This window comes from Loxodonta africana, chromosome 20 (genome assembly GCF_030014295.1).
Source record: "Loxodonta africana isolate mLoxAfr1 chromosome 20, mLoxAfr1.hap2, whole genome shotgun sequence".
Taxonomy (NCBI): Eukaryota; Metazoa; Chordata; class Mammalia; order Proboscidea; family Elephantidae; genus Loxodonta; species Loxodonta africana.
Genome location: NC_087361.1, coordinates 72280044 through 72304459, shown reverse-complemented (window position 1 = coordinate 72304459; position 24416 = coordinate 72280044). Strand labels below are relative to the sequence as shown.

General features: G+C 42.8%; 1 protein-coding gene across 1 annotated transcript; it reads right to left on the bottom strand.

The window, feature by feature from the left end:
• Positions 1 to 1325: 1325 nt before the first annotated feature.
• On the bottom strand, positions 1326 to 24358 carry RABIF (RAB interacting factor). Its single transcript, XM_003410232.4, has 2 exons — positions 20534 to 24358; positions 1326 to 6078 (listed from the first exon to the last, which is right to left on the bottom strand). The coding sequence occupies exons 1-2, from the start codon at positions 20657 to 20659 to the stop codon at positions 5833 to 5835; spliced, it is 372 nt and encodes a 123-aa protein (XP_003410280.1). The 5' UTR covers positions 20660 to 24358; the 3' UTR covers positions 1326 to 5832.
• Between the last annotated feature and the right edge of the window lie 58 nt (positions 24359 to 24416).

Here is a 24416-nt window from a genome sequence, read left to right as displayed (position 1 = left end):
AGACACATAGACCAATGGAACAGAATTGAGAACCCAGACATAGATCCATCCACGTATGAGCAGCTGATATTTGACAAAAGACCAGTGTCGATTAACTGGGGAAAAGATAGCCTTTTTAACAAATGGTGCTGGCATAACTGGATATACATTTGCAAAAAAATGAAACAGGACCCATACCTCACACCGTGCACAAAAACTAACTCCAAGTGGATCAAAGACCTAAACATAAAGACTAAAACGATAAAGATCATGGAAGAAAAAATTGGGACAACCCTAGAAGCCCTAATACAAGGTATAAACAGAATACAAAACATTACCAAAAATGATGAAGAGAAACCCGATAACTGGGAGCTCCTAAAAATCAAACACCTATGCTCATCTAAAGACTTCACCAAAAGAGTAAAAAGACCACCTACAGACTGGGAAAGAATTTTCAGCTATGATATCTCCGACCAGCGCCTGATCTCTAAAATCTACATGATTCTGTCAAAACTCAACCACAAAAAGACAAACAACCCAATCAAGAAGTGGGCAAAGGATATGAACACTCATTTCACTAAAGAAGATATTCAGGCAGCTAACAGATACATGAGAAAATGCTCTCGATCATTAGCCATTAGAGAAATGCAAATTAAAACTACGATGAGATTCCATCTCACACCAGTAAGGCTGGCATTAATCCAAAAAACACAAAATAATAAATGTTGGAGAGGCTGCGGAGAGACTGGAACTCTTATACACTGCTGGTGGGAATGTAAAATGGTACAACCACTTTGGAAATCTATCTGGCATTATCTTAAACAGTTAGAAATAGAACTGCCATACAACCCAGAAATCCCACTCCTAGGAATATAGCCTAGAGATACAAGAGCCTTCATACAAACAGATACATGCACACCCATGTTTATTGCAGCTCTGTTTACAATAGCAAAAAGTTGGAAGCAACCAAGATGTCCATCAACGGATCAATGGGTAAATAAATTGTGGTATATTCACACAATGGAATACTACGTATCGATAAAGAACAGTGACGAATCTCTGAAATATTTCATAACATGGAGGAACCTGGAAGGCATTATGCTGAGCGAAATCAGTCAGAGGCAAAAGGACAAATATTGTATAAGACCACTATTATAAGATCTTGAGAAATAGTAAACCTGAGAAGAACACATACTTTTGTGGTTACGAGGAGGGGAGGGAGGGAGGGTGGGGGAGGGTTTTTTATTGATTAATCAGTAGATAAGAACTGCTTTCGGTGAAGGGAAAGACAACACTCAATACATGGAAGGTCAGCTCAATTGGACTGGACCAAAAGCAAAGAAGTTTCCGGGATAAAATGAATGCTTCAAAGGTCAGCGGAGCAAGTGCGGGGGTCTGGGGAACATGGTTTGCGGGGACTTCTGAGTCAATTGGCAAAATAATTCTATTATGAAATCATTCTGTATCCCACTTTGAAATGTGGCGTCTGGGGTCTTAAATGCTAACAAGCGGCCGTCTAAGATGCAGCAATTGGTCTCAACCCACCTGGAGCAAAGGAAAATGAAGAACACCAAGGCCACACGACAACTCAGAGCCCAAGAGACAGAAAGGGCCACATGAACCAGAGACCTACATCATCCTGAGACCAGAAGAACTAGTTGGTGCCCGGCCACAATCGATGACTGCCCTGACAGGGAGCACAGCAGAGGACCCCTGAGGGAACAGATCAGTGGGATGCAGACCCCAAATTCTCATAAAAAGACCAAACTTAATGGTCTGACTGAGACTGGAGGAATCCCGGCGGCCATGCTCTCCAGACCTTCAGTTGACACAGGACAGGAACCATCCCCGAAGACAACTCATCAGAAATGAAAGGGACTGGTCAGCGGGTGGGAGAGAGACGCTGATGAAGAGTGAGCTAATTATATCAGGTGGACACTTGAGATTGTGTTGGCAACTCTTGTCTGGAGGGGGGATGGGAGGATAGAGAGAGAGGGAAGCCGGCAAAATTGTCAAGAAAGGAGAGACTGAAAGGGCTGACTCAAGAAGGGGAGAGCAAGTGGGAGTAGGGAGTGAGATGTATGTAAACTTATATGTGACAGACTGATTGGATTTGTAAACGTTCACTTGAAGCTTAATAAAAGTTATTAAAAAAAAAAAAAATCACTGCTCAGCCTCTGAACTGCCTCCTCCAAGTCTGGAAAATACACTCAGGAGAATACTGGCCCATACCACTGAGCTCACCTCCCAGGACCTCCATCTTCTCAGTGGTCCTGGTCCAGTAATTCTGTAGTCATGTTAGTTCTTTGATGCCTTCAAACAGATGTTTAAAATATTTTGTCTAGCTTTCCTAGTTGCCCTCTGTGGGGTGGTCAGAACAAATCACCTAGCCACCATTACCAGGCACAGAAGTCCTTCAGGAGTTATGTTGGAGTTACCTGAGTAGTCTCAACAAGGTAGCAACATGTAAAATGTCAATACACCCTTGATCATCTTTGCTTCTGTTGAAAAACAAACAAACAGTTTAGTAGTAACAACTACGCCTTGGCAAAATCAAATGCTTTCCCCAACAGGAGCTGCAGATTTTTATACTCACAGCAGCAAGTAAGGTTACCTCCACCTACTGAGGGCACACGGCAGTTAACTGATGCACAAGTATGTATTGAGAGTCTATTATGTGTGAAAGGAATGAAGAGATGGCATTCTCATTTTATACCAAACACTAGCTGATTGGTTAATTAGCTGACAGACTTCAAGATAAACCCTAAGGTTCAGGCTTCTGCTCTCTTCTGCTTTTTCTAATTGTATATTCTTCCCAAGGATGTCCCATCGCCGTCGAGTCAATTCCGACTCATATTGACCCTACAGGACATAGTAGAACTGCCCCATAGAGTTCCCAAGGATCACCTGGTGGATTTGAACTGCTGACCTTTTGGTTAGCAGCCATAGCACTTTACCACTATGCCACCAAGTTTTCCAAAGATTACAGCCTTGGAAACTCTATGGGACTACAGGAATCTAATTTCCACTGTTTAAATGCTTTTCTTTCTTTCAAATGAAACTGAAAACGGCAGAATAGCAACTCGATAGTTTCGGATTCTGGGGCAACAATGTTTGACAATTCTCAAAAAAAATAAATAAATAAAATGAATGACCAACAAGGATACAAAAATTTCATTACAAATAAATGTAAATTAAAACAATGAGATACTATTTATTCCTCCTGTTAAATAGATAAAATATTTTTATGATAATAAATACCCAGTGTTAGTAAAGGTTCAGAGAAAGGACTGCTCGTTAACACTCCCAGAGGATGGTAAACTGGCATGAGTTTTTTGGAGCAATATGGGTCAATAGAGCAAAATTTTGGAGACGTGCACCCCCGGCAATTCCATTTCTAATAATGAATGCCAAGAAAATAATGAAGAATGTGTATACTGATTTAACTACAAGGTTGCACGTTATACCAATGTTTCTAAGAGTAAGAAACTGGAGACAACCTAATAGCGGATTGGTTACATTAACTATAGTACAGCAGTACAAAACCAGAAAACCAAACCTGTTGCCCTCGAGTCGGTTCTGACTCATAGTGACCCCGTAGGACAGAGCAGAACTGCCCCCACAGAGTTTCCAAGGAGTGCCTGGTGGATTTGAACAGCCGACCTTTTGGTTAGCAGCTGTAGCACTTAACCACTACGCCACCAGCGTTTCCCAACAGTAATACAATGGAATACTGAAAACAATCGTGTACACAGATGGATGTCTACTGACATGGGATGTTTATCCTGTTTTGTTAAATGAAAAAAGCAAGTTATAAAAGGGTACAGTATGATCTCATACTTGTTTAAAAAACTGTGTTGTTGCTCTTAGTTGCCATCGAGTTGGCTCCTTCTCGTCGGCAAGCTCACGTATAACAGAACAAAACACTGCCCGGCCCTGCGCTGTCCTCACAACTGTTGGTATATCTGAGTCCATATATATATACATGTAGAAAAACACTGAGGGTCCACACATTACCACCAGCAATCTCTGATTTAAAAAACTTTATACCCATTTTTTAATTTATCTGCAACGAGCATGTACTACTTCTGTGATTAAAAAAAAAAAAATTACAAAGAAAAAACCTAATTAAAAAAAGAAAATGCTTTGCCTAGGTTTGATCTGTGATGTGAGGGGCCTTATGCTCCTAGAGGCATCTACTTGGTTTTGTCCCTTCTGACCTGAATGGATAATTCTCACAGTTGATTTTCTACAAATGCCATAATGGACATGACCATTTGCCTGGAAAGCACAGCTCTCATTTTCTACTAGAGGTCATTCACGCTCCCTCACAAGGAAGGGAACCACTTTTCTAGGGGAACAGGTTAGTTGTGGAATCGCTGGGTGGCACAAACAGTTAAGCGCTTGACTACTAGCCAAGACGTTGGCAGTTCAAACCTATCCAGAGGCACACTGGAAGACAGGTCTGGTGATCTGCTTCCCAAAGGTCACACCTTGTAAACCCTATGGAGCACAGTTCTACTCTGCAACTGAGGGGTCACCATGAGATGGAATCGGCTCAATGGCAACTAACAACAAGGTTGGCTGCAGAACTGTGTCCGTGGTCCCCACTTAATGGGGCATCCTTAGAGTAAGTTTTGGGGTGATGGAAGAAGCAACCAGAAAACAGATACAAATGAATGGACTGAAGTAAAGTCTTTATTTAGTCCTTATTTCAATTCTAGGCCCCTTGAATCTTAGAGGCAGAGATGACGGGAGGATTCCTGAAACCTGATTGTACAGATTCCTTCTAAGATGTTGAGTCATTTCAAAAGAGAAATGGCAGAACAATTGGAAATCACGTTCAAGGTTAAACAAGTAATCATGATAATACCCAACTGTTAGAGCAACCCCACAGCCACAGGAATAGTGGCGTTTGAATGGAAAGTTTGTACTGACGATTGATATCACGATTCCAACTGAACCAAAAAACTCTGTGAGGAACATAGCCAGCAAGTTCAGTAAATGATAATCCTATCTGTTTAAGAAGTCTTTCCTAAGAACGAAGGAAAAAAGTTACCTGTTCAGATGAGACAGACCTATAAACTCGTATAATTTGGCAAAGGCCTATCCCTTATATATCCCATACCTTCTACTCTAATTGCAAGAGATCCTGGGAAAACAGCTAGGACTGAGTTTTCTTTGCAGTGGCTGCCAAATAGGGTTGCAAATCTGATTTTAAACTTACAGGCTAGAGGAGTGAGGAGTTAACATAGAAAAACCTCATCAGGACCTTAAGGGAAGAGGGGCCAAGTTCATCTTAACAATACAATGTTACCATCAACTTAGAGAAGAAGCTCTCAAACATGGTGTTAGAGGTGTGTCCAAAGTGATGTTTCTGATTAGTGGTTTAAACACTGTAGATACAAGGCTAGCCATAAAACAAAGCCACTCTCAGACATCTGTATGCTTTCTTCAGCGAGAGAGGAAAAGGTGGGGTTTCAAATGCCAGCACATGTGCATCATTTGTTGTGGGCCATCGTGGCTAAAAGGTTGATACTGCTCTTCTAGAGCAAGTAACAAGGGAGCCCCTGGGTAGGATGGAGCTCGAGAAGAACGGCAAGGCTGTGGAGAGATTGGTGGAGTGTCCCAAAACTGGGAGACAGGGAGATTAGGAAATGTGATGCAAAGCAAACTAAGCAAGAGGCATGCACTTGAGTATTAATTCTTTGCATGTTCCAGTGGACCTGCTGGTACTCATAATTTTATATTAGTACAGAGAAGGCTGCAGAACAAGTATGACAGGTTAAATGCCAGTTCTTGTGGGGAGTAGTTTGTATAGTTGGGGGTACAACTGAGGTCCCTTCCCCTCAGTTATTCATGGGAAACCCGTTCCAAGGCCACATAGAAACTGTTCTTGTCATCTAGGCAATGCCAACCAATTGGCCCAATTTCACAGTCTGCGCAGACCAGAAACTTGATGTTGCCCACGTCCTTGGTGAAGCCCACGTTCTCAAAGATGAACATGTCATCAACCAGCCAGTGCTCTTGGAGGAGATCACCATCAGGATTGCTGCCATCAGCCAGTGCTGGCTTCTTTCTCATGGAGGGAAGGAAAAGCTGTAGGGGAAGAGAACATGAAGAACATGTCATGGACTGAATTGTGTCCCCCCAAAATATGTGTCAACTTGGCTGGGCTGTGATTCCCAGCATTGTGTGTCTGTCCTCCATTTTGTGATCTGATGTAATTAGCCTCCATTCATGATGTGTTGTGAATTCTAATCTCTGTATGTTACTGGGGAACCCTGGTGGCATAGTGGTTAAGAACTATGGCTGCTAACCAAAAGGTCGGCAGTTCGAACCTACCAGGCACTCCTTGGAAACTCTATGGGGCAGTTCCACTCTGTCCCATAGGGTCGCTATGAGTCGGAATCGACTTGGCAGCAACGGGTCTGGTTTTTTGGTTTCATATGTTACTGAGGCAGGATTACTGCAGGTGATCAAGTCACACCCTTACTCAAGTTATACCCTTGCTTGAGTCACACCTTTTATCTTACAAGAGATAAAAAGAGAGAGAAATGAGCTGAGAGAAGAGGGACCTCATTATCACCAAGAAAGAAGAGCCAGGAGTGAAGCACAGCCTTTGGACCCGGGGTCCCTGTGCTGAGAACCTCCTAGACCCAGTGGAAGACTGATGCCAAGATACACGGAGATCTCTGAAGAACGCCAGGCCCACACATGCTGAAAGGAGACAATGACCTTCCTCCAGAGCTGACACAGAGAGAAAGCTTTCCCCTAGAACTGGTACCCTGAATCCACACGTCTAGACTCCTAAACTGTGAGAGAATAAATATCTATTTGTTACAAGCCATCCACTTTTGGTATTTCTGTTACAGCAGCACGAAGACAGAACATAAATGCTGAACCCACCATTACCCTCATTTTGCTTATATTTTATGCTGCCAATAGTTTCCTGGGAAGAAAAAAAAGAGAAGGAGCTTTATCCTTAAGCTACAGACTAGGATGCTGTGGTGACTTGGCTTCAGTGCTATCCTTACCATGACTTCCAAGGAAGCTACATGGTCCTGATATCCTCCCAGCCCATTCTGCTCCACCTACACTGGCCTTTTTGCCCTTCAAACAAGGTAAGTCGGCTCAAATGTAACCTCTTCAGGAGATCTTTCCTCACCAAACAATCTGAATTAGCCTCTCTCACTGCCCATTTTTTTTATTTTTAAAAACAGGTTTATTGAGGTATAGCTGACACATAAATTGCGCATATTTTAAAGCGCATCATTTGGTAAGTTTGGCGTAAGTACACGCAGGTGAAACCATCACCACGATCAAGATAATGAGCATATTCATCACCCCAAATGTTTCCTTGTGTCCCTCCCACTGTACTTTTTACATATCACTTAATCCCTCTGAAGTTATTAATTTATTGGCTTACTTATTTACCATGTGTCTCCCTCTACTAGAATGTAAGCTCCTGGAAGGCAAGGAATGTGCCTTCCTTGTTCCTTACTATACTCCCCAGCGCTTGGAACAGCACCTGACATACAGCGGAACCTCAAATATTTATGAAAAGAACGAATGTAGGATATTTGGTTTTGATATATCCCATCATTATTATGAGTATGCTAGAGTTACCTTATAAAAAGAAAGAGCACTAAAAATGAAAACCTAGTTCTGGATTTGGAATATCATTCTAAGATCCCTCTATCTTCAATTTACTTGATTTTTCAGTAACCAGGAGAAAGCCTATAGCAAACAGAGGCAATCCCTTTCATTTGTTCCACATGGCTAGTTTATACACTTTTACTTGTCCCAGACTAGTGCAGAATACAATACCAGTGAGGCTAGTTACCTCTCTGTTCCTCATCGTTATGGCTGTCAGTATACTTATTTCCCACTTCACAAACAGTTCTCATGCATTTCCAAACTCTAATGCAATAGGATGGCCTCAGTGTGCTAGGCTGGCACGAGCAATCATGATAAAAGCAAAAAAAAAAAAAGACTTAAAATTAGCCCAGAAAGGTAAATGCTTTGGTAGAGATGAAGTTAAGTCTCTCCCCAAAGTGTAGCTAGGAAGCCCACAAGCGCTGCTAGAGCCCTGGGCCACATGTAGCTAGTGGAGTATTAGAACAGGTATCTGTGCACTGTCCTTTGCTGTGTCACCTGAGACTTCATCTGAGGAGGTCACGAAATATATGGCTCCTCCTTCAGTTAGAGTTGTAAAGTTATTCCAGTCACTCTTTTTGCCTCATCTGATATTTAAATGTGCCCCTAATGCTTTCTTCTGAGCCCTGGTGGTGCAGAGGTTAAGTGCTCAGCCACTAATCAAAAGGTCAGCAGTTTGAATCCACCAGGTGCTCCTTGGAAACTCTATGGGGCAGTTCTTCTGTCCTATAGGGTCGCTATGAGTGGAACTGACTTGACAAGCAATGGGTTTGTTCTTGTTTTTTGGGGTTAATGACTAATAGGAGCCCCTGGTGACACCAATGGTTAAGCACCTGACTACTAGTCAAAAGGCTGGTGGTTTGAACCCACCCAGAGGCGTTTTGGAAGACAAGCCTGACAATCTGCTTCCAAAAGGTCACAGCCTTGAAAACCCTATGGGGCAGTTCTACTCAGCACACATGGGGTCACCATGAGTTGGAATCAACTCGACGACAACTACCATCATCAACAAATGACTAATGACATTGAGAATCTTTTCATGTGTTTGTTGGCCGTTTGTATTTCTTTGATGAAATGCCCATTCAAGTCTCCTTTGCCCATTTTTTGACTGTTGCAGTGCAATGGGTTTCTGTTATACAGTCACATGCTGCATAATGTCCCTTCTGACGATGTTGAACCGCACAGATGTTCATGGGCCCATATGCTTATATGGGGAAATGAGTGGCATGATTATGGCATTTGTAAGCTAAGTGCACAGGCCCCCCAAGGTGAGCTGTCCGTTCAGGGCTGGCAAATCGCTTAAGACCACCAGGCAGGCAACTGGAATAACAAATGCAACACATGCAAACTGCCTGCCTGCTGTTGCTAAACAACTGTTTGTCAGCCACCATGCACCGTTCAGCCTGGGAGGCCTGTGTACTTTGAGAGCCACCAGTAAGCACTCAGGTCACAAATGCCATAAACACACCGATTTCACATACAACCTTACAGGACCGTAAACAGACGCTGCCCGAACAGATGCAGCACGTTACTGCATGGTGTTCCCACAATGTCCAAATCACATAACGTCCTATTTCACGGAATGTATTATGGACGTTGAACAATGCATGACTGTATATGTTCTTTCTGGCCTTGGGTTTATAACTCTGCCAAAACGATTGGCTACGCCACAATATTGCAAGCAACTGGTTATTTACTATGTAATTGACTTTACTATTTAAGACCACCCAATAGGATTAAGTGACCTTGTGGGAATTGGTCAATTACTGTACAAATTGAGTGACTGTGTTCTACTGAAGGGATTGGTCAGTCTATGGTTTGGCCAGGAGAGCTATGCCCTGAAATTGAACACAAGGGCCAAACCCTGAGGTTGAAGGGGGCCTCATTACCATCAAGAAAAGCCTGGAGCAGGCATGTCCTTTGGACCTGGGGCCCCAGCTCTGAGAACCTCCTAGATGCAGGACAGAGCTCTAACAATGAATATGATACGAGACAGTAAAAAACTGCGGTAACCACAGCAGAGCCCAGTGGCAGTGAAATGGCAGCAGGAACCAGGAGACTGGTATGAAGCAGCTGCAGCGGGCTTGCTGGCCCACAGAGGGAGAGAGAGCTGCACACCTTTGGGCAGGAGGCTTGCTGACAAAGTAGGGGTGCCTCCAGGCACTTGTTGGCTGAGCTAAAGAGCTGTAACTCTTGCCCAAGCAGGGCAGAGGCCAGAGAAGAGCCACCTGCCTGTGGCATGGCTGACAGAAGGGTCACCTGCCAGTGGGCACAGGGGAGAAGGGCCTGCCTGCAGCATGGCCAACAAGCTGAGAGCTGTCTTGGTTGGAAGCTGATCTCATTGAAGAACTGTATGCTGTCTCCTGAGTTGTATCCTGTTACTTCCAAGTCGATCCTGATCCTGAGCTGTAGCCTATTTCCCTAGTAAACCACATAATCGTGAGTACGGTCTTTGAGTTCTGTGCGGCCACTGCAATGAATTATCAAATCCAACAGGGAAGTAGAAAGTGCCATGTGGGCAGCAGAGTGGGGTCGGCTGGTATCAGAAATGGTGAAAAAGTTGGAGAGTGGAGGTATGTCTGACTTCCATTTCAGAGGAACCTTTATGCTGATCTTGATTCTCAGCCCTCCCTCTTCCTGAATGTAGACAGGCCCTGAGGCTAGTTTAGATTTGTCTCTTTTTAGGTTGTAGTTCTTTGTATATTCAGGATGTAAAACCCTTATCAGATATACAGTTATCCGAATCTGTAGGTTATCTCTTTGCTTTGTTCATAAAGTCCTTTGATGAACAGAAGTTTTTAATTTTAACGAAGTCCAATTTATCTACTTTGTCTTTTGTTGCTAGTGCTTTTAGTGTCATATTTAAGAATCTACTCTTAAAAACTAGGTCTTAAAGCATTACCTCTATGTTTTCTTCTAAGAGTTTTATGATTTTAGTTCTTATATTTAGGTCCTTGATCCATTTTGAGTTATTTTTTTTATGGTGGGAAGTAGGGGTCCGGCTTGATTCTTTCACATGTGAAAATCCAGTTATTCCAGCACCATTCATTAAAAAGACTATTCTTTTGCCATTATATGGGCTTAGCACCCTTGTCAAAAATCAGTCTACCACAGATGTATGTATTTCTGCACTCTCAATTCTATTCCATTGATCTATATACCTATCATTATACTAGTATCAAACTGTTTTGATTACTGTAGCTTTATAGTATGTTTTGAGATTGGACCACATGAGTCCTAATTTATTCTTCTTTTACAAGATTCCTTGGCTATTCGGGGCTCCTTGCAGTTCCATATAAATTTTAAGCATTGGTCTTCCCATTTCTGCAAAGAAGGATGTTGGAATTTTGATGAGGATTGCACTGAATCTATAGTTAACTTTGGGTAGTATTGACATCTTAAGTCTTCCAATCCATGAACAGAATGTCCTTCCACTTATTTAGGTCTTCTTTGATTTCTTTCAGTAATGTTTTATAGTTTTCAGTGTAGAAATCTTTGACTTCCTTGGTTGAATTTATTCCTAGATATTTTATTCTTTTAGATGCTATTTTAAATGGAACTGTTCCCTTTATTTCCTTTTCAGAATGCTCCTTGCTGATGTATGGAAACCTGACTGATTTTTGTGCCTTGATCTTGTATTCTGCCATTTTGCTGAATTTGTTTATAAATTCTAGTAGCTTTCTTGGGGATTCTTGGGGGGGTTTCTCTAGATAGGATCAGGTCATCCACAAAAAGGGATAGTTTTACTTCTTCCCTCCTGATTCAGATATCTTTTATTTCTTTTTGTTGCTTAACTGCTCTGGTAGTATGACTTCTAGTTTTTTTTTTTAATTGACAGCTTTATTGAGATAATTGTGTTGTGGTTGTTGTTAGGTGCTGTTGAGTCAGTTCCGACTCACAGTGACTCTATGTACAACAGAATGAAACATTGCCCAGTCCAGTGCCATCCTCATAATTGTTATGCTTAAGACCACTGTTCCAGCCACTGTGTCAGTCTATCTCCTTGAGGGACTTTCTCTTTTTCACAGACCCTCCATCAAGCATGATGGTCTCCAGGGAATGGTCCCTCCTGATAACACGTACGAAGTACGGGAGACAAAGTCTCACCATCCTCACTTCTAAGGAGCATTCTAAAATAAAATACACCAAAGATGAATTAAAAATTTTAAAACACACACAGACCAATGGAATAGAACTGAGAGTCCAGAAGTAAACCCACATGTCTATGGTCAAGTGATTTTTGACAAGAGTGCTAAGTCCATTCGATGGGGAATGAAGAATCTCTTTAATAAGTGGTGGTGTTGGGAAAATTGGATTTCCACATGCAGAAAAATGAAATAGGATCCATGCCTCACACCACATACAAAAACAAATTGAAAATGGATTAAGGACCTAAATGTGCAAACCAAAACCATAAAAAAAAATTTTTTAATTGTACTTTAGATGAAGGTTTACAGAACCAGTTTCTCGTTAGACAGTTAGTACACATATTGTTTTATGACGTTGGTTAACAACCCCACGACATGTCAACACTCTCCCTTCTTAACCTTAGGTTCCCTATTACCATCTTTCCTGTCCCCTCCTGCCTGTTAGTCCTTGCCCCTGGGTTGGTGTGCCCCTTTAGCCTCATTTTGTTTTATGGGCCCGTCTAACCTTCATCTGAAGAGTGAACCTCGGGAGTGACTTCATTACTGAGCTAAAACGGTGCTGGGGGCCATACTATTAGGGTTTCTCCAGTCTGTGTCACACCAGTAAGTCCAGTCTTTTTTTGTGAGTTAGAATTTTGTTCTACATTTTCCTCCAGCTCTGTCCGGGACCCTCTATTGTGATGCCTGTCAGAGTAGTCAGTGGTGGTAGCTGGGCACCATCTAGTTGTGTTGGATTCAGTCTGGTGGAGGCTGTGTTAGTTGTGGTCCATTAGGCCTTTGGACTAATCCTTCCCCTGTATCTTTAGTTTTCTTCATTCCCTCTTGCTCCCGAAGGGGTGAGACCAATGGAGTATCTCAGATGACTGTTCACAGGCTTTTAAGACCCCAGACGCTACTCATCAAAGTAGAATGTAGAACCTTTTATTAACTATGTTATGCCAATTGAGCTAGATGTTCCCCGAGACCATGGTCCCCACAGCCCTTAGCCCAGCAATTTGGTCCCTCAGGGAGCTGGGATGTGCCTACGGAGCTTCCACGGCCTTGCCTTGTACAAGCTGTCCTGGCTTGCCCAGTACTGTGTACTGTCTTACCTTTCACCAAAGCTACCACCTATCTATTGTCTATTTAGTGTTTTTCCATCCCCACCCCTCCCTTTCCTTGTAACCATCAAAGATTCTTTTTGTATGTAAACCTTTTCATGAGTTTTTACAGTAGTGGTCTCACACAATATTTGTCCTTTTGTGAATGACTTATTTCACTCAGCATAATGCCCTCCAGATTCATCCATGTTATGAGATCCTTCGCAGATTCATCATTGTTCTTTATCGTTGCGTAATACTCCATTGTGTGTATGGGCCGTAGTTTATTTTTCCATTTGTCACAGACTGAATTGTGTTCCCCAAAAATATGTGTCAACTTGGTTAGGCCAGGATTCCCAGTATTGTGTGATTGTCCTCCATTTTGTTATTATAATTTTATGTTAAAGAGGATTAGGGCGGGATTTTAACACCCTTACCCAGATCACATTCTGATCCAATGTAAAGGGAGTTTTCCTGGGGTGTGGCCTGCACCACCTTTTGTCTTTCAAGAGATAAAAAGGGAAACGAGCAGAGGGGGGACCTTATATACCAAGAAGAAAGCATTTCTGGGAGCAGAGCACATCCTTTGGACTTGGGGTCCCTGCACGGAGAAGCTCCTAGTCTGGGAGAACATTGATGAGAAGGCCAACAGAGAGAGAAAGCCTTCCCCTGGAGCTGATGCCTTGAATTTGGACTTCTACCCTACTAGACTGTGAGAAAATACATTTCTCTTCGTTAAAGCCATCCACTTGTGGTATTTCTATTACAGCCGCACTAGATAATCAAGACATCATTCATCTGTTGATGTGCATCTAGGTTGTTTCCATCGGTTTGCTATTGTGAACAATGCTGCAGTGAACATGGGTATGCATATTTCTATTCGTGTGATGACTCTTATTTCTCTAGGATATATTCCTAGGAGTGGGATCACTGGATCATCTGGTATTACTATTTCGAGCTTCTAAGGAAGTATCATATCATTTTCCAAAATGGTTATATCATTTTGCATTCCCACCAAGCAGTGCATAAGAGTTCCCATCTGCTCGCAGTCTCTCCAACATTTAAAACCATAAAATTCTTAGAAGAAAATGCAGTAGCAATGCTGTCAGGCCCAGCTTTTAACAATGGATTATCTGATATATTAACAAAAGCACAAAGAGAAAAAGACAAATAAACGGGACCTCACAAAAACTGAAAACTTTTGTTCATCAAAAGACTTTACCAAAAAAGGGAAAAGACAAGCTACCAACTGGGAGACTATCTTCAGAAACCACATATCCAATAAGAATCTAATAACAACAACAACAAAAAAAAACCAAAACTTTGACTATTTAACAACAAAAAGACAACCCAATCATAAAATGCGCAAAGGTCTTGAATAGACATCTCACCAACAAGGACATTCAAATGGCCACCAGACACATGAAAAGAAGCTCTGCGTCATTATCCATCAGAAAGATGCAAATGAAAACCATTTCACTCCCATGAGGTCTTGAAAAAAAAAAAAAAAACCTCAGAAAATAACAAATGTTGGCAAGGATGTTAGGAAACTGGAACCCTTACCCACTGCTGGTGGGAATGCAAAATGGTACAATTATTGTGGAAAACAGTGTGGCAGTTCCTCAAAAAACTAAAAATAGAAAGGTCTATAACCAAAAGACTTGAAAGCAGAGACTCAAATAGTGCTGCAATGTTCTCTGCAGCGCTATTCGAACAGCCAAAACCAAAATATCCATCAGCAGGTGAATGGATAAACAAAACGTAGTACATACATAGACTGTAGCACATACATGCTCAGCCAGCAGGAGAAACGAAGTCTCGATACATGCTATAGTATGGATGGAGCTTGAAGACCATGCTGAGCAAAATAAGCCAATCACAAGAGGACAAATACTGTATGACTTCACTTATATAAAAAGACAAGAAAGGGCAAGTACAGAAACTAAAGTTTATTAGTGGTTACCAGGGGTGGGATGGGGGAGAAAAATGGGAGTTAACTGTGATGGAAAAAAATACACTGATTAAGGGTAACCTATTATTCTAACTGCTGTCAATACGTTGTATACCTGTAAAAAGCTGAACTGGCAAAAGTTTTGTAATAGATATATTTACAATGACAAAAAAAAAAAACTAGCTGCTGAGGCTGCTTACGTACAACCAAACACCCCACGGGATTTGGTTGCTTGGTTTGGGGGTTTAGAGTCATGGTCTCATGGGACATTCCAATTAATTGGCTAATAATGTGTTTAGTGCTCCAGTTCTACCTCCTAATTCACTGCATAGCATCTGGGGTCTTAAAAGCTTGCAAGCAGCCATCCAAGGCACAATGATTGGTCTCCTTTTGCCTCGAGCAACAGTAAAGATAGTCAGGAATAGGAGGAGGATATAGAATGTTTGGCTAATGATCTCCATGAACAACTGCCTCCTTTGCTGTGAGACCAGACAAACTGGATGGTGCCTGGCTGCCATTACTGAACATTTTGATCAACGAGTCAATAGACAAATCCTGATCAAAAGGGGGGAAGCGCAAAACAGAATTTCAAATTCTCATGTACTCCAGACTTTCTGGAGCCCTGGAGTGTGGTGAATCCCTAAAACTACTGCCCTGAGATAATCTTTAAACTAAAAATATCCCCTGAAGTCATCTTAAAACTGAATAATAGTTTAGCTTCCAAACCAAACCAAACCCTCTGCATTCAAGTCCGTTCCGACTCATGTCTTGAGCATTATGCTCTTTTAAGAAGTATCTAAAAAAAATCTATATGAGATCAAACTGACAACAGCAACTGGAAGATTAGAAAGGAACCTTAGGGCAGTGAGTTTATGTTAACGAGGGAAGAACAACTCAGAAAAGGAGTGTGAGAATGGTTACACAACTTGAAGAATGTCACTAAACTGTACATACACAAACTGTTCAACTGGTATCTGTTTTGCTGTGTATATTCTCGACAACAACAAATACATAAAACTTAGGAAAAACAAATTATAAAGTCCTTTCTGCCAGTTTATAAAAGTAAATAAAACCTTGCCAAAGGAAAGGGGAGTGGGAACTAGTACATATCATGTACAAAATGCCAGGCACAGTGCTGTCACATAAATCCTTTCCTGTAATATAGCCCTTATTTTACAGAGTGAGCAAACTGAAGTTCATGGACATTAACTAACTCTTGCAACGCTACTGAATGATAAGGTCAGAATTTAATACTGCGTATGTTTTAATCCCAAGATCCATGCTCATTCCGCCGCTCAATAATAAAACAAACGGAAAGCTCTACTCCCGATCCTTGGAAGCCTGATCAAGAAAGCTGGAGGAGGTCCACCAGTCTCTAGACTAAAAGTCATAAAAACACCCATAAAACAAAGACATTGATCGATTCTCCCTTCTTTTATGAAAAGGGACCTGCTTTTGGCGGGAGTGGTGCTGCTTCTTGCTCCTACAGTGAAACCCATGAGAGCTGTAACTTGACGGGAACTGCCTTGTTTTTCCAGGTCTCTCAATTTCTCTGCCTTTGACAGTCTTACCACTTTTCTATCACTTGCTTTAGTGGAAAATATTTTATCTGTCCTTCTCTGACAGGTTTCCACCTTACATAGGTTCTGGCTTTCACAGGTTTCACTGTATATTGCACACTACACTTTACCGTCTGTTCAACCACCTGAAATAATAAAACGATCTACTGCACGTTAAAAAAAAAAGTTTGGAGTGATAGTATATGTACATGGTTGAAATAGGATTGTACTTTCCTGCGGGTATGATGATGTTGTCAGGTGCCGTTGACTTGGTTCTGACTCATAGCGACCCTATGCACAACAGAACGAAACACTGCCCGGTCCTGAGCCATCCTTACAATCGTTGTTATGCTTGAGCTCACTGTTGCAGCCACTGTATCAATCTACCTCGTTGAGGGTCTTCCCCTTTTCCGCTGACCCTGTACTCTGCCAAGCGTGATGTCCTTCTCCAGGGACTGATGCCTCCTAACAACATGTCCAAAGTATGTAAGAGGCAGTCTCGCCATCCTTGCCTCTAAGGAGCATTCTGGTCGCACTTCTTCCAAGACAGATTTGTTCGTTCTTTTGGCAGTCCATGGTATATTCAATATTCTTCGCCAACACCACAATTCAAAGGCGTCAACTCTTCTTCGGTCTTCCTTATTCATTGTCCAGCTTTCACATGCATATGATGTGACTGAAAATACCATGGCTTGGGTCAGGCGCACCTTAGTCTTCAGGGTGACATCTTTGCTCTTCAACACTTTGAAGAGGTCCTTTGCAGCAGATTTGCCCAATGCAATGCGTCTTTTGATTTCTTGACTGCTGTTTCCATGGCTGTTGATTGTGGATCCAAGTAAAATGAAATCCTTGACAACTTCAATCTTTTCTCCGTTTATCATGATGTTGCTCATTGGTCCAGTTGTGAGGGTTTTTGTTTTATGTTGAGGTGTAATCCATACTGAAGGCTGTGGTCTTTGATCTTCATTAGTGCTTCAAGTCCTCTTCACTTTCAGCAAGCAAGGTTGTGTCATCTGCATAACGCAGGTTGTTAATGAGTCTTCCTCCAATCCTGATGCCCCATTCTTCTTCATATAGTCCAGCTTCTCGTATTATTTGTTCAACATACAAATTAAATAGGTATGGTGAAAGAATACAGCCCTGACGCACACCTTTCCTGACTTTAAACCAATCAGTATCCCCTTGTTCTGTCCGAACAACTGCCTCTTGATCTTTGTAAAGGTTCCTTATGAGCACAATTAAGTGTTCTGGAATTCCCATTCTTCGCAGTGTTATCCATAGTTTGTTATGATCCACACAGTCGAATGCCTTTGCATAGTCAGTAAAACACAGGTAAACATTCTTCTGGTATTCTCTGCTTTCAGCCAGGATCCATCTGACATCAGCAATGATATCCCTGGTTCCACGTCCTTTTCTGAAACCGGCCTCAATTTCTGGCAGTTCCCTGTCGATATACTGCCACAGCCGTTTTTGAATGATCTTCAGCAGAATTTTGCTTGTGTGTAATATTAATGATATTGTTCTATAATTTCCACATTTGGTTGGATCACCTTTCTTGGGAATAGGGATAAATATGGATCTCTTCCAGTCAGTTGGCCAGGAAGCTGTCTTCCATATTTCTTGGTATAGATGAGTGAGCACATCCAGCACTGCATCTGTTTGTTGAAACATCTTAATTGATATTCCATCAATTCCTGAAGCCTTGTTTTTCGCCAATGCCTTCAGAGCAGCTTGGACTTCTTCCTTTGGTACCATCGGTTTCTGATCATATGCCACCTCTTGAAATGGGTGAGTATCGACGAATTCTTTTCGGTATAATGACCCTGTGTATTCCTTCCATCTTCTTTTGATGTTTCCTGAGTCGTTTAATATTTTCCCCATGGAATCCTTCGCTATCACAACCCAAGGCTTGAATCCGTTCTTCAGTTCTTTCAGCTTGAGAAACACCGAGCGTGTTCTTCCCTTTTGGTTTTCCATCTCCTGCTCTTTGCACATGTCATTATAATACTTTATCTTCTCGAGAGGCTGTTTGAAATCTTCTGTTGAGTTCTTTTACTTCATCAATTCTTCCTTTTGCTTTAGCTGCTGGATGCTCAAGAGCAAGTTTCAGAGTCTCCTCTGACATCCATCTTGGTCTTTTCTTTCTTTCCTGTCTTTTCAGTGACCTCTTGCTTTCTTCATGGATGATGTCCTTGATGTCATTCCACAACTCGTCTGGTCTTCGGTCACTAGTGGTCAATGCGTCAAATCTATTCTTCAGCATTAGCCAGTGAAAACTTTATGAATAGCGGCGGAAAGCTGGAAGATGAACCCCGCAGGTTGGAAGGAACTCAAAAGGTGACTGGGTTAGACCTGCCTCCTCAAAGTAGAGTTGACTTTAATGACGTGGATGGAGTAAAGCTTTCGGGACCTTCATTTGCTGATGTGGCATGACTCAAAATGAGAAGAAACAGCTGCAAACATCCATTAATAATCAGAACCTGGAATGTACGAAGTATGAATCTAGGAAAACTGGAAATCATCAAAAATGAAATGGAATGCATAAACATCGATATCCTAGGCATTAGTGAGCTGAAATGGACTGGTATTGACCATTTTGAATCAGACAATCATATAGTGTACTATGCTGGGAATGACAACTCGAAGAGGAATGGTTGTGCATTCGTTGTCAAAAAGAACGTTTCAGGATCTATCCTGAATTACAATGCTGTCAGTGATAGGATAATATCCATATGCCTACAAGAAAGACCAGTTAATACGACTATTATTCAAATTTACACACCAACCACTAGGGCTAAAGATGAAGAAATAGAAGATTTTTATCAGCTGCTGCAGTCTGAAATTGACCGAACATGCAATCAAGATGCATTGATAATTACTGGTGATTGGAATGCAAAAGTTGGAAACAAAGAAGAAGGACCAGTAGTTGGAAAATATGGCCTTGGTGATAGAAACAATGCCGGAGATCGAATGATAGAATTTTGCAAGACCAACGATTTCTTCATTGCAAATACCTTCTTTCAGAAAGACCAACATAAACGGCGACTATACACATGGACCTCGCCAGATGGAACACACAGGAATCAAACTGACTACATCTGTGGAAAGAAACGATAGAAAAGCTCAATATCATCAGTCAGAACAAGGCCGGGGCCGACTGTGGAACAGACCATCAATTGCTCATATGCAAGTTCAAGCTGAAACTGAAGAAAATCAGAGCAAGTCCATGAGAGCCAAAATATGACCTTGAGTATATCCCACCTGTGGGTATGATTTATTTCAATAAAAAGTTTACAAAAAAAACATCAACTTTCTCCTTGGGGTGATGGGGTACGAAGGGTACTAAGAATCCTAGCCTGAAAAAAACCTTTTAATTCTTCCTTCAAAGTGTATTTCCAGGATTTCGGACTTTTATCCCATCTGAAATACGGTTCTTCTGTGAAACCTTGGGTTCCAGTACCCTGGTAAAGTATTAGGGTTACAGGATTTTTTTTGTCATGAGTTGCTGTTTCTGGAGCTCCGGTGTGGAGCAGATCCGAGCCTGTCAGGATTAAGGACTGGTGGGTGAGGGCTGGATGCGGGACACTTATCAAGTTAACACTCAAGCGCCAGTTTGGCAGCTTCCGAGGCATGGAGTTGAAAGATAAACCTGCCCGGTCTCACAGGTTCGCCGGTTCTAGGAAACCAGCAAGCTCAGGGCGCATTCCTTCCACCTGTACGCCGAGAGGGACAGGAACCGCCCGCCCAGCTGTAGCTTCGTTGGACCCGGCCCCAGACGCGGCCTCCGGGATGGGATGGCAGGGGCCGCGCCCCGGGGGCGGCGCCGAGTGCTCTCCCGCGGGCAAGCCTGGAGCAGACGATGACTCTCAAAAGCCAGGCGGAAGGGCAGACGGAAACGTTCACCGCAAAGCGCTTCTGCAGTCCAGGACCCGGGCCGCCGCCCCTGCCTCCTCCATCCCCTGCAGATGGCAGCCGCGCCGCAGGGAGCCAGGGGGGGCGCGGCCCGGGCTGGGCGGAGCCTCGGCCCCGGGGCGTGGCTTGGAGACCGCGAGGAGGGGTGCGGTCTCCACAAAATGAGGACCCGGGACTCATTCCGACCTCCTCGGCCTTTCGGCAAGAGCGTGCGGGGTGTTTAGTGCCTCTATTCCGCTTTCCTACCTGTCGGCGGGAGAAGAGAGCGGTCCCTGGCTGCAGCACCCGGGAGCCACAACGTTGGCACAGCACCGCCTTCCGGTTTCGGCCCTCGGCTGACACTAATTCGTTCAGCTGCTCCGCTGGTTCCATTGCCGCTGCCGCCACAGCCTCCTTGGCCACTACCGCGCAGGCGCTGTCTCTTAACTGCGCGGGCGCGGCTTGGCGGAGACGAGGCGGGGAGCGGACGACCACTCCCTCTCTGCGCAGGCGCCCGCTTCCCCTGCTCTGGACTCCACTGCGCAAGCGCCCTCATTCATTGCCTGAATCGAGTGACTGGGCGTCCCTTGGCTTTGTGACAAGGTTACCTCCTGGGACCAGTGGCAAATCAATTCTCTCCATACATACCTGGTCACTGGACTTCCCTTAATATTGAGTGAGGAGTGAAAAGCCATTAAAGATAACCTTAACTCAAGTTTTCTGACTGAGATTTGAATCCATTCTCATACAGGAAGAAGGGCATTATTGGGGGCAACGTGAAGGGAATCCAGTTCTGATTTCCCATCATTAAATTTTAGTCGTGTTAGATTCTTCTATAGGAAATTATATAGCAGAGTATGTACCTTTGTGGTGTTGGAGAAGGATATCTGGAAGCATTACTTGCTTACCATTTAGGATGTGAAGGAGCCCTGGTGGTGCAGTGCTTAAGGGACTGGCTGCTAACCAAAAGATCTGCAGTTTGAATCCACCACCTGCTCCTTGGAAATCCTATGGAGCAATTCCACTCTGTCTATAGGGTCGCTATGAGTCGGAATCCACTCCACAGCAATGGGTTTTTTATGGTGTGAAAGTGCTTTAGAAATTAACTTATTAAATCACAATTTCCTTATGGGGTTGGTACTGTTGTTATCCTCAGTGCACAACGAGGAAGGTAAAAATCAGAAAGGTTACTTTCCACGGTCTACAGATCCAGGCCTGACTCTAAAGCCACTGCTCTTGATCATTACACTGCATACTTTGTTACTCTGATTAGCCGCCTTTAGATCTTAGTTCTATTCCAATAGGCCATGCGTCTCCTGAAATGGGCAGGGGAAACGGAATATGAGGAGGAACTACGCTACTTGATTAAGTAATTCCTAGTCTATCCACCACCCCATCCCTTTTCTCTTCTTCCTCTTCATCCCTAATTAATTCACCATTTAGTGGGTATATAACACGCCAGACATTATACTAAACCTTAAGGGTACAATACACAATTTGTACTTGAGAACATAGTCTAGACAGAACCAAACCCAGTGACATGTGATTAAAGACAACAGTCACAGGAACAAAGTAAATCGAAGCATGGAGTGCAGAGTAATTCTGTCCGGGCAGTTAGAAAAGGCTTTATCTAGTTGACATTTGAATTAGACATTAAAAGGTGACTAGCTTTTGTTAGGAAAGCAAGAATATTTCAGGTAGAGGAAACAGTATAATACACAAACAAAGGTGAAAATAAATTTAGTGGTTAGTGTGGCTGGAACACATTATGCCTGGTAAAGAGGGTTAGTGGAGGGAGGTAAGATCAGAAAGGTAGAATACATCCAGATCACAATGGATCTAGTGTCATGTTAAGGAATTTGAACTTTATCATATAGATAATGGGAATCTACGGTTTTTTAGGCCAGAAAATCTGCTGAATGCTAAGTACTGTAATGCTCCTGTGCTTTAAAAAGATAACTGATGACAAAATGGAGGGACTAGATTGGAAGAGGAAAAGACCAGAGGTGAGACTATCAGGAGGCCATTACTCCATGAGCCCAGGCAAGAGATAGAGGCCTGAACCATCTGGTAGGAGAGGGAATGAGGTATGAGAATGGATGGAGAACAGTTAAAGATAAAACTGTGTAGAACTCAGAAACAAATCGCATGTATGTATTGTGATGGTGGTGACACAAGATGAATGATAGCTTTCCTAGGTTGGGTAACTAAGTGACTAGTTTCCACTTAAAAACAGGAGGAACCACCAATTAGGGGTACCTTTGTATCTGTGCGGGAGCATGAAAGGTTTAAGACCAGGAAGAGTGGAAAAGGCAATGAGTTTTACACGTTGATTTTTCTGCAGAATACTCAGTTGTGGCTGTTCATATGAAATATTTGGAAATCATGTTCTAAAGCTCAGAAGAGATGCCAGAAGAGATGCCACCAGTCTACTAACCATTCCTCACCCAACCGCTTTTCTGCCTCCCCTTAAAAAAAAAAAAACAAACCCTGAATCTCTTCCTGAGACAGCAGGGACCACGTGTTCTCCAGACTGTGGTTTGTCTCATCAGCAGGCACAATCCATCTGTTAAAGAACATAGATCGAAAGGCTGGCAGGCACCTTTAGTAATAATTTCCTCATGTGGTTCCTTCTTCCCTTTGCTCTGGGAATATCAGGATTTTTGAAGTTTTGCAGGACTTCTGCATAGCGGTTTATATCACTCGCCATAAATCAAAGCAACCAGAAAAAGGTCTAGGGAGACTGGAATCCTAAAATTCAAGTGGGGTGCTAAATGAGTTCAAGATTGTGGTCATTGTTAGGTCCTGTCAAGTTGATTCCCACTCATAGCAACCTTATGCGCATCAGAATGAAACACTGCCCGGTCCTGCCCCATCCTCACAATCATTATGGCTGAGCCCATTGCCGCAGCCACTGTGTCACAGTCTATCTCGTTGAAGGTCTTCCTCTTTTCTGCTGACCCTCTACTTTACCAAGCATGGTGTCCTTCTCCAGGGACTGATCCCTCCTGACAACATGTCCAAAGTATGTAAGATGCAGTCTTGCCATCCTTGCTTCCAAGGAGCATTCTGGCTGCACTTCTTCCAATACAGATTTGTTCAATATTCTTTGTCAACACCACAGTTCAAAGGTAGCAATTCTTCTTCAGTCTTCCTTATTCATTGTCCAGCTTTCACATGCATATGATGCAATTAAAAATAGGATGGCTTGGGTCAGGCACACCTTAGTCTTCACAGTGACTTTGCAGCAGATTTACCCAATGCAATGAGTCTTCTGATTTCTTGACTGCTGCTTCCATGGGTGCTGATTGTGGATCCAAGTAAAATGAAATCCTTGACAATGTCAATCTGTTCTCCATTTATCATGTTGCTGCTTATTGGTCCAGTTGTGAGGATTTCTGCTTTCTTTATGTTGAGGTATAATCCATACTGAAGGCTGTGGTCTTTGATCTTCATCAGTAAGTGCTTCAAGTCCTCTTCACTTTCAGCAAGCAAGGTTATGTCATCTGCGTAATGCAGGTTGTTAATGAGTCCTCCTCCAATCCCCCACGTGTCTGTCAGTTTGTCATACTTTGGGGCTTGTGTGTTGCTGTGATGCTGTGATGCTGGAAGCTATGCCACCGGTATTCAGATACCAGCAGGGTCACCCATGGAGGACAGGTTTCAGCTAAACTTCCAGACTAAGACAGACCAGGAAGAAGGACCTGGCAGTCTACTTCTGAAAAGAATTAGCCAGTGAAAATCTTATGAATAGCAGCAAAACACTGTCTGATACAGTGCTGGAAGATGAGCCCCCTAGGTTGGAAGACACTCAAAAGACAACTGGGAAAGAGCTGCCTCCTCAAAGTAGAGTCGACCTTAATGATGGGGATGAAGTCAAGCTTTCGAGACCTTCATTTGCTGATGTGGCATGACTCAAAATGAGAAGAACCAGCTGAGTTCAAGACTGCCTCTTCTTTATACTCCTTTGTTTTGAGGTAAACTACAAGTGTGAAAGGGCCGAATGAAAATGGCAAATTTTAGGTAAACATTTTACTGAGGAGAATCTCCATGATGGTTAAGCAGCTACCTCTTCTCTGTGTCTAACAGAGAAACAGAACTAGTAGGCAAATACACAGGGTGAAAAGGCTGAAGAGATGGGACCTACAGC